Source organism: Thermobia domestica, chromosome 12 (genome assembly GCF_964235325.1).
Source record: "Thermobia domestica chromosome 12, izTheDome1.hap1.1, whole genome shotgun sequence".
Taxonomy (NCBI): domain Eukaryota; kingdom Metazoa; phylum Arthropoda; class Insecta; order Zygentoma; family Lepismatidae; genus Thermobia; species Thermobia domestica.
The window spans coordinates 165,190,437-165,201,953 of NC_137465.1; the positions used below are offsets into that span (position 1 = coordinate 165,190,437).

Consider the following 11,517-nt stretch of genomic DNA (forward strand, 5'->3'; position numbering starts at 1 on the left):
ATACACCAACGTGAAAAAAACTGTTGGCCAACGATCGTTATCCTACATAACGCCAACAGTGTGACAACAAAATAGAACATCGTCTTTCGATGCATTGCCGAAACAACGATGCACCTACGTTGAACCACTATTTTGTTTTCGCTTGTTGGCATCGATGGTTGATGGATTGTCGAATTTGACGTTGGCATTTTGATAGTGGCTTTGCCAATGATGCCTACAAATAGACAACGGTTGGAACACTGTTTGACAACGAAAATGTTACTTGGGCATGTTCCATATGTCTCAGATGTTTCAAAGAAAAAAAAAAAAAAAGATTCAAACGTAAACAATATTTGTGCCAATATTTTTCTTTAAGAAATGATAATATAATAACTTCACAATACTACATTTTAAAGCTTAATAGGAGATCTAGAAGCCTCATAGCTCTATTAGTTATGTTAGTATTTCTCGGCGTATGTGATTCTCACACCAAGGTCGCACTAATCATATGTGCTGCTGTACACATGTCTCTTTAACGATGTTCTCACGCAAAGCGAACTCTAATCATGTGTGTAGTAGGTTGTGGTTGTCTCTGAAAGAAAACATCTTATGAATGCGAGATAAATTAAAGACGCTTAGTCATTCATTAATACTATGTTGTCGCTTATCTTGTGCTACTTAGGAGTTCGTAATGGATGGATTACAACATTTTACGTCGCGGCGACCTAACCTTATTGTGAAACATGGTGCTGTGTCTGCCAATCAGCCTCTAGCCGCTAAAGCAGGCCTGGGTAAGTAGTATGTTTATTTTTTCTTCTCTTACTTCTCTCATATGTCTTTCATAACTGGCCAAACATGTACAAAAAATCGTCAGTTCGGTCGTGAGAATAACCGTTGTTCAGAACTAATAACACAGAAGACTGAGTTCTGAAACCTGAGATATTGAGGGCATAATCGAAATATTCATTGGGAAGTTCAAAGTTACTTTTTTAAAATATTAATATTAAAATCTAAAATATTAATATTAATATTAAAATTACTTCTTCCTAAACTTGATGTCCACTTCTTAATATGCTACGAATCACCTTTATCCAGTGGTGCCGATTTGTGAATAATTTTGAGAAGACCAGTTCGAGGATGTGTGTTACTTTTCAGAAAACCTAGTAACGATTAAATCAAAGACATCCTTCCTAGGGATGTCCAAGCAAACTTTGGTGGAACTTGACATCTCGGCGTCGCCTCACCTCCAGGATTAGTTCCCCCTGCCTTTATTTCTAGACACAACTGAGCATAGCATACACAGTAGATTCAAGAAAGATTCCGCACCCAAGCACGTAGCCACTTTTTTCGGGGGGGGGGGGGGAACCAAGTTTAAAAGACTATATATAGGGATAGAGAGAGAGAGAGAGTGGATAAATTCATGAATACTGCACAAAAAGCTTTATTCTGCTTTAAAAACAGTGTATTTTCTATATATAAACAATACATTTACCAATTAGAATCTAATATGTATGAAACATTGTATTTACTACAAGAATATAATACTGTAAAAATGTTTAAAAAAAAGTATTTAAATGCACTTGAAGTCTCAGGTAAACATTTGATATTTAGTGTTACTCAAAAAATTACAATAGTAGTAGAGTTAAAGAAGTATTTCCCTCTCTCCACCATAAGTGTCTAAACTCGCCAGCCCGACACTCGTGAGCTCGGCAGTCGCGCATTGAGCGCGAGTTCGAGTGAGCGCGAGCCCACTTGAGATTAGTGAGCGCGAACCCAATCGAGAGAAGTGAATGCAAGCTCAAGTGAGCGCGAGCCCAGTTAAGAGAAATGATCGCGAGTGCGAATGAGCGCGAGCTCAGTTGAGAGAAGTGATCACGAGCCCGAGTGACCGCCAGCCCAATAGAGAGAAGGGATCGCAAGCTCAAGTGATCGCGAGCCCAGTTCAGGGAAGTGATCGTGATCCCGAATGAGCGCGAGCCCAGTTGAGAAAAGTGATCGCCAGTGTGAATGAGCGCGAGTCCACTTGGGAAAAGTGATCGCGAGCCCGAGTGAGTGCGAGCCCACTTGGGAAAAGTGATCGCTAAATCAAGTGAGCGCGAGCCCAGTTGAGGAAAGTGAGCTCGAGCCCGAGTGCGAGTCCACTTGGGAAAAGTGATCGCGAGCTCAAGTGAGCGCGCCCAGTTAAGAGAAATGATCGCGAATGCGAATGAGCGCGAGCTCAGTTGAGAGAAGTGATCACGAGCCCGAGTGACCGCCAGCCCAGTAGAGAGAAGGGATCGCAAGCTCAAGTGATCGCGAGCCCAGTTCAGGAAAGTGATCGTGATCCCGAATGAGCGCGAGCCCAGTTGAGAAAAGTGATCGCCAGTGTGAATGAGCGCGAGTCCACTTGGGAAAAGTGATCGCGAGCCCGAGTGAGTGCGAGCCCACTTGGGAAAAGTGATCGCTAAATCAAGTGAGCGCGAGCCCAGTTGAGGGAAGTGAGCTCGAGCCCGAGTTGAAAGAAATGAGTGCGTGCCCGAGTGAGCGAAAGCCTTGTTGAGAGAAATGAGCGCGAGCCCAAGTGAATGCAAGCTCAGTTGAGAGAATTGAGCGTGAGCCTGAGCGAGCGCGCTCACTTCGCACTCACGTGGACTCATTTCGTTCAGAGTCAAAAAGATAGGAAACGCATTTCATGTGCAGAATAGAAAAGGAAGATTGAAACAACTTTACGAAAAGAAAAACCACATTCTTGAGGTCTGAGCTGTTATTTTATTGTCCAAAGAACTTCAAACACCTTTCGATAGAAAACCGACTTTTTCATGGCTATTATGAGGGGATGGTATTTGTTTGAGACAGGTATTTGTTTTTGTTGTTTTAGTAACAACTTCCATGACCCAAGCTTTTTATTATTAAGATCATAGAGTAAGGAAATTGCTTGACCTTGCAAAGTAGGAAATTTATATACTAGCAACTAATGATGCTGTGCGTTCATAGAAAAGTCGTGCGAAATATGTATTGTTTAATTGTAGCTTCTTTAAATCCCAATAAACAAGAGTAGCTCTTGTATTAAAAGTCAAAATATTGCTGAGACTTACCATCTATCTATTAAAATGCTACAATACCTGTGTTTTATTTATTTATTTATTTATTTATTTTTTTTTTTGCTACCCGCCCGAGGGTTACGCCTTCCATGGGGAAAGAGAAGTTTGGGAATTGGGAGGAAAGGACTGGGAGATGGTCTAAGGGAATTTTCATTATTTTATTATCACTTTATTCCATAAAATTTATTATTATTCAGCAGGTGGATATTGCTATCTTTGCGATAGCAATCATGAGGTAGGGGAATGTCGGTATTGCAAGATTGAGTTTAAGAGTGGAGAAGACTTTCTATATGGGAGAAGAGAAGAATGAGATGACTATGAGATGAGGTGCACTAGACAATACAACACGAGGGTGATTGTTAGAGGACAGATGCAAGTTAATCTTCTCGCTTGGGGGCTGCTCCAAGCATTGGTGAGAGACAAAGGGAAGCCCTGTTAGGAACAGAGGACTACTGTGCGGAATATGACGGTGTGATACGAGGTGGAGGATGGTCGATGAGAAAAGTACGAGTCAGTGGAAGATCAGGGTGGTCGGGTGGTAGAGAGTAATGATACAGTGTGAAAAGGAGGGAAAGAGGAGAATGTGTGATGGGATGTGGAAGATCGAAGTTGGTATGAGCGCTCGGAGGAGCGGGTGATGAAGATTGAGACGTGTCTGAAAGTACTTAAGGCGAAGTTGTTCGAGATGGAATAAGATGTGAGGAAAAGGCAGTCGGTCGTATAGAATCTGAGTTGGACTGGGAAGTTTGATGCGGTATGCTATACGAAGGGCGTGTCGTTCGAGAACTTTAAGTTTGTGATAATAGGAAGGGGGAGATGCAATCCAGGCAGGATGTCCGAAAGTCAGCACTGGGCGAAGAAATACTTTGTAGGTGTTTAAAAGAAGTTCGGAATGAAGACTCCAAGTGGTACCAATTAGACGTTTAAGTAAGTTAAGTCGACGGTAAGCTTTTGCTGTAACATCCTGCAGGTGTGCTTTCCAAGAAAGGTGTCTGTCCAATGTAAGTCCCAGGTATTTGACTGTTTTAGAAAGCTGAAGACGAGTGTCGTTAACTGTGAGACTTAATAGAGATGGATTGCGGTGGACTTTGGCGCTTTTATAGGGTGGTAGGAATACTGTAGTTTGTGTTTTACTGGCATTGATCTTAAGCCTCCATTTATCACACCAGAGGACAAATGTATCTATCGCCTCCTGCAGTGCTGTGTTTAGTTGGTGAACAGTGCGACCTACGGCAAGCAAGGCTGTGTCGTCGGCGTATTGAAATAAATTAACGTTGGTAGGAAGTGGAGGCATATCCGCAACATATAGCAGGTCGAGTAGGGGAGAGAGCGAAGAGCCCTGTGGTACACCGGAATGTAGGAAGATAGGATGAGATGATTGTTGATTGATGAAAACGTATGCGAGGCGTCCAGACAAGAAATTATAAATGAATCGAATGTGTGCGAGAGGAAGGCGAAAATTGAGTAACTTAGAGAGAAGTCCTTGATGCCAAACTTTATCAAATGCCTTTTCCAGATCAAAAAGGACCAGGCAGGATGGTTTTGCCGTATTGTAGTGATTAGTAATGTAGTTTAGAAGACGCATGAGCTGATCGTTAATACTGAACTGTGGGCGGAATCCTGCTTGGTAAGAGATTGTAGCGTGAAAGATGGAGATGAAGGCGTTGTACTATGATTTTTTCCAGAATTTTAGTGAAAACCGGGGTTAGCTGAATCGGACGGTAAGAGGATACTTGGTCGGGAGGTTTCTCTGGTTTAAGAAACATAAGAACTTTAGACGTTTTCCACGGAGCGGGTATATAGCCAGTACGAAGGATAAAAGTATAGATCAGGGCAAGAATATTTATCAGAACAGTTGGGCTTTCTTTCACATGGCGTTACGAGATGTTATCGATGCCAGGTGCAGTGTTGCGTTTGCGGGTAACTACATGCTAGATCTCGAGAGGAGTGATGGGGCAGTGAGAGCTTTGTGAGAAGAGACTGTGTGATTCACGTTGGGTTGAAGATGTGGAGACCAAAAGTTAAAGTGCTCTGTAGGATGATGACGAAAATGACGTGTAGCTGATAAAGGCGTAAAGATATCCTGTAAATAGGTAGCGAAGGAATTAGCTTTATCTTGGTCTGAGTGGAGTGCTTGATCTTGATGAATGAGAGGATAGGATGTTCTGGTGAATTTTCCGGTGAGTGCGTTGAAACGCTTCCAATATTTTGTAGGGTGGGATGTATCAGAAAGAGAATTGCAAGCCTTGATCCATTGTCGTAATTTATAAGCTTTAACATAGTTTGAGACTGTACGGTGGAGGGCTCGATGGTGTTGAAGAGCTTCACGGTTTCCAGATCGCACATATTCTTTATAAAACTGACGGGAGCGCTGTATGAGAGTAAGATAGTGTGGGGGTAGTTTAGGTTTATGGGGTGAATATGTAGATTTAGGAATGAACTGTTCGGAGGCAATTTGTATATGTTTAGTGATATGATCCAGGGTAGAGTATAACTCATCTTCCGTACTGGGAGCAACGCATTGCTCAAGAGAGTGACTTAAGTAAGTGCGATACTTCGACCAATCTGCTTTATCATAGCGGGGAATGAGTCTGGGAGGGGGTGGTGTGTTGGTGATAGAGGTAGTGGATACTCGGAGGCTGAGTTTAATTGGGACATGATCGCTTCCTATTGGATCTAAGATATCTATGTGAATACGGTGTGATAAAGAGGATGAAGTTGTGGCGACGTCTGGAGGAGTATTGGATTCTGGGCGGGCGTGTTTAGGTAAAGGATGAATTATACCGGTCGTAGTTATGACAATGAAATTCGTGAAAGTTGTCTTATCTCTATCAGAGCGGCTGTGAAAGTTAATGTCTGCTAAAATGATGTAATGACGGAAGTTGTTAGAGATGTAGTAAAGGAATGAGAGTGGAATTGTGTGACCGGGACGAACATAAATGGTGGCTACTGTTACACATAATGACTTATAATAGAGAGTAGTAATGAGATGTTCTGGTAGATTTTGAATCGGAGCAGAATGAATACGATGAGGTATATGAGGTGAAAAACCTATTGCAACGCCGCCATTAGCACGTCGGGCTGGTATGGTACTATCCTGGCGAAGAATGCGATATCCTGGAAGGCGGCAAGTGAGCTTGGGTGTAAGGTGCGTTTCATTCAGAAGGAAAGTATTGACTTTTTCTTCTAGTAGAAGTTGTTCAAACAGAATTTTATGAGTGAAAAATGAGCGGATGTTGAAGAATAAGAATATGAGGGCCATGATAAAAGCCATAGTGAAGATAGATTTAGACAGCAGTTGTAAGTGGAGTGGCATGGAAATGTACGTAGGGGCCATTATAGGTGGCATGGAAGTCAAGATGGAAAAGGTTGCGAGCGGCATGTTGAACATGCTGTAACATGAGTGGCCGTGCAAAAGGATGTACGTTCTGAAGGGTCAAAGTGATGAATGCTAATAATTGATGAAGGATGACATATTGATTGGGTTCCAGTGGTGTATCCACTGTTTGATTCTAAACGTCGTGAGTACGTAATGGTACTACTAGTTCTGGTTTATTCTCTTCTGGAGTAGGCCGAGATTTACATTTATAACTGTAAGTTGGATGAGATCTTTCGTGGCAAGTATTACAAGTAGGAGCTTGTTGAAGATTAGTGCAGGTGCGAGTTGGATGAGGTCCAGAGCAATAGCCGCATTTGAATTGATTTGTGCAGCGATCAGTGGAGTGCGTATTGTATTCCTGGCATCTTTCGCATCTAAGAGGAAGTGGTGCTTGTGTTCGTGACGGTTCTACACGATGTCTCTTTTTGTAGATGAATACTCCATTATCCAGTAGATCGTTGATCGTTTCTTGTGAAGTGGTCAAGATCCGGACCATGTAGGTAGGCCCCTGGTTATTCTGAATACGTATACATTTTTTGAAGGAATAGGCTTCCTCTCGTAGTTCATCTTCAATCTCTGCATCTGTTGTCGACGGATCAACCCCGCGGACCACTACCGACATGGTAGGTGGTTGGCGTGGGGGTGGGCGCTGTTTCTGCTTATTGTTAGTGAGTGGAGACAGTGTTGCGGTTTTTCCGAAGATTTCGAAGCTATGTTTATCTCGGATGGTTGTAGCAAAGTTTGGTGATGATGACTTAATGATGAAGCCGTTATTGGTTTCTACTATTTGTGATATCTCAGAGCGTGGTCGGTATTTCAGAATTTGTTGAAGAAGGAGTTTCGAATTCCGGTACTTAGGATCGTAATTTTTAAGAAGAAAGCTTTATATGTCCGGTTGCAGCTTTGGAGGAGGCAGAGGAGGAAATTCCTCGTCAATGATGAGACGGTCATCGTCTGAACTAGAGATGCTGTGGGCATCTGCATGGTATTTCTTGGATGGTGGCGATCTTGACGACGGTACTGGGCAGCTAAGAGGTAAGCGAGATCGATCTGGGCTTGTTTCTGCTGTAGACTTTTCCCTACGAGGCTTCCGCTTTTCCGTCTTCGTCGAGATAGTAGAAGGTCGGGAAGCTGATGGTCCTGAAGCCTGTCCGGTATCCATAGCCAGATACCATAAGCGATGAGAAGTTATACACAGCTAACGCTGAAGTGATGGAAGCGAAGCGAAACGAAGTAATAATAAGAAATGAGGGAAAAAATACACAAATAGTGTACTTCAGCAGGCTTCCACTTGGGTGAAACCCTCGATCTCTTGTAATCTATCGCCCGAAACTGAATTCCGATCGCCGTGCGTCCACACGTATGCAAAGAAAACAGTCTAGACTTCTTACGAAAGCTGTACTGCGCCAGCTGGTTAAGTATGATTAAAAATGCCTGAGCTCCAACCTATAACTTTGGCTTCCAATTCTTTCATTTACGGTTATGTGTGATTTCACGTTTAACAGAGACAAACATTTTAAGTATTTGAACTTTAAATAGTCTAAATTAATTAACTATATCTTTTTCATAAAGTTTATGATATAAAATTACTGTTCAAAGCCTTTGTATTTTAATAAGTCTTCTCTAAAATCAATGCATGTGAGTTGTGCTTCCATCTTCCGAGTTCTTTTAAACTATAAGTTGAGGATATTTATATGTTTGTGGTCAATCCTTTCGACAATGAGATCTCGGAAACTACAGGCTCTAGAAAGATGACGTTTTCACTGATCGATTGGAAATTTTGCGTAGATTGTCCAGTTTTAATTGAATATTTAAAAAAACATGGGCATTATTTCTTTATTACATTTTTAGGGTACACTGGAAGCGTTGAAATTTTAAAAAACTAAAGCATCATATCCTACGCGTTATATATTCGAACACCACATTGTTGTATATTGGAGTTGTATATGTCTCAGGCGTATGTTTCATGGCTAAATAATAATGAAAAAGGAAGGATAACCATTTCTCGAGTCTAAGATAAATCTTTATTTTTTGAGTGTTTTGCCCAATGAACACCATATAGGCCTATAACTGACATTATAATTAAATGTATATGTAATGTATTTGCTTATTACATACTGCATGCAAGAAGAATGACAATAATGGTCATACATGAATTAGAAACTCCAACCGGAAGTAGGCTCAAATCTTGCAAACGGTGCGAGACATTGAGAAAAAATAATCGAAAAAATCTCCCCTTTATGAAACCCCTTGCCGATTTTTTTAAAATCAAGACGTCTTTCACTTGTGTCTGTAAAGGGACATGTACATATGTTGTGAGGAATGAGAAGGAGATTTATGCTCATATGCGAATGATGTGTTGTGTAGAGAGCGCAGGTTCAGCTAGTAATACATTAATCACTTTTATCTCAGGGTTTCATGGCCTCGGGCTTCTGTCGAGCCTCCGTTTGCTGCTAGCTTTCCATCTAAAGTTACCTGTACCCAGTGGCGTATTTAGGGGGGGGGCTTCCGGGCTTAAGCCCCCTCCGAAATCTTACTTACTATAGTAAAGTATATGAAATATCTTGCAGAATTTTCACATTTTCAGGCAAAGCCCCCCCCCGAAAGTTAGCAAAGCCCCTCCCGAAACAAAATCGTAAATACGCCACTGCCTGTACCATAACTCTTTATTTGCTCAACAATAAATTATGGTTAATGAAAACTCCATTGTTTACTTTAGCTACTTTAATAATTGAAATTAGAGATAAAATAAAATTTACAAATATAAATACAGTTATCACGATGTTGAATAATAGTGTTGTTTGTAGAATAACAGCTTTATGTTAATTGAAAAATTCTATTTAACTCTTATTAAATTTACAAGTTGATTGAAAATATTTTATACTGCACCTAACACAAGAATTTAAGTTGGCCTTTTCTTTAACACCAATAATTACATTGATTTTGCAAAACAAAAGGAAGGAAATTTAATTTTACTCAAATTATAAATGACTTTAAATCGAGGGTGTGTCATTTGGATTTTTAGTTTTATCGCACACTGTACTCAAAATTCAGTTAATAAAATGTCTGCCACTTTACCTCCTTTCTGATTACTGTCCATTGAACATCTTCCTTTTCTTCCAGCAAGGTAGCTTCGCTGTCTCTCTGTGGAAGGTTTCCGTGTTGCTTTTGTTGACCCGTTACCCGGAAAGTTTTCAGACAGTTCACACTCCTGGAAAGTCCTCCGAGTTCCAAACGCTAACTCCGCTTACTGACAAGTAAACCTTACGTTTGGGTGAATCGAGTTGCTGACTGAGACACATATGAGAAAGTAGTACTAAATGTGGTCAGTATTTCAGTGAAGTTGTAGGTGCGAATCTCCAGGAGTTTAGGAGATACAGCTACCAGAACATCACATGGAAGTACAGAATAGTCTTCATACAGTTGGAGGTAAAAGCCCTGTAAGACCTCTTGTAACGACAAAAGGTGAATAGCAAATATATGGGTATATATTAGGACTAGGGGAAGTCATATAGTAAGGGTATACCTGACGGTGGCCATCTTGAAATCCGCCATTTTGAATTAAAGTTAAGTTTTTAAAATAGGAATAGGGTCATGTGATACATGATTTAAGGCGCAAATTTAATAAGAAGAACAATGGTCACGTTAATTTTGAGTTACGCACAACTGGTAAAAAGTTACAGGAAAATAAAATATTGTTGTAGCATATGTATTAGTCCTTTACCCCACCTTGTAAATTTTGTTTTAATGATAATAATTAAATAAAAAGCAGGTGGATAAATATTATGTCTATAGTAAGAGTTGCCTTGATGGTGGCCATGTTCAAATCCGCCATTTTGAAGCAGACAAAATTTTTAAACAAAACGCATAACAGTGATACCTTATGAATAGCAAATTTTACCATAACTCCAACGGTATAACCATTTTTGCTTTATCATTAACCAGCACAAAATTAAATGGATCGCTCCTTACGACTACTGCTTTGACGGAATTGTTAACGACAGATGTGTCAAGTGTAACTCGATTGCCTTTGTCAGGTGTGCTCACTGTCAGCAGAGCATTTGTGCAAGTGATGCACTCTTTTCTGAACTACATATTGATTGTACTAATTGAGAACTTTTCTGGAAGAAAGACCCAAGTTCAATTATGAATCAATTCCTCTTTGGTCACTTTTCCTTAAATTAGCAACTTGTGAATGCGATAACAAATGCTGGTTCATGATAAAGCAAAAATGGTTATACCGTTGGATTTATGGTAAAATTTGCTATTAATAAGGTGTCAATGTAATGCGTTTTGTTTAAAACTTTTGTCTGCTTCAAAATGGCAGATTTGAACATCTCTTACCATAGACCTAATATTTATCCACCTGCTTTTTATTTAATTATTATCATTAACACAACATTTACAAGGTGGGGTAAAGGACTAATACATATGCTGCAATAATATTTAATTTCCTTGTAACATTTTACCAACTGTGCGTAACTCAAAATTAACGTGACCATTGTTCTTCTGAATAAATTTGCGCCTTAAATCATGTATCACATAACCCTATTCCTATTTTAAAAACTTAACTTTAATTCAAAATGGCGGATTTCAAGATGGCCGCCGTCAGGTATACCCTTACTATATGACTTCCCCTAGTCCTAATATATACACCCATATATTTGTTATTCACCTTTTGTCGTTACAAGAGGTCTTACAGAGCTTTTACCTCCAACTGTATGAAGACTATTCTGTACTTCCATGTGATGTTCTGGTAGCTGTATCTCCTAAACCCCTGGAGCTTCGCACCTACAACTTCACTGAAATACTGACCACATTTAGTACTACTTTCTTATATGTGTCTCAGTCAGCAACTCGATTCACCCAAACGTAAGGTTTACTTGTGAGTTTTATCACTACAGGCAATGTTGCACTTTTATAAAACGTTGATTAAAATATTATACTTAGTATCTGGTCTTCCGTTATAAGATGGAATTGCAACTACTGTCCTTTTATCACAGCCCGAAATAGCGTACTCTTGCGGCCTCCCGCATTTCTACCGCCAGTTGCCCCACTAAAACTGTTTTCGAACTCTCA

General features: G+C 40.4%; 1 protein-coding gene across 1 annotated transcript; it reads right to left on the minus strand.

The window, feature by feature from the left end:
• Positions 1-4,983: 4,983 nt before the first annotated feature.
• Positions 4,984-6,333, minus strand: LOC145666170 (uncharacterized). Its single transcript, XM_081733248.1, has one exon. The coding sequence runs from the start codon at positions 6,331-6,333 to the stop codon at positions 4,984-4,986; it is 1,350 nt and encodes a 449-aa protein (XP_081589374.1).
• Positions 6,334-11,517: the final 5,184 nt, after the last annotated feature.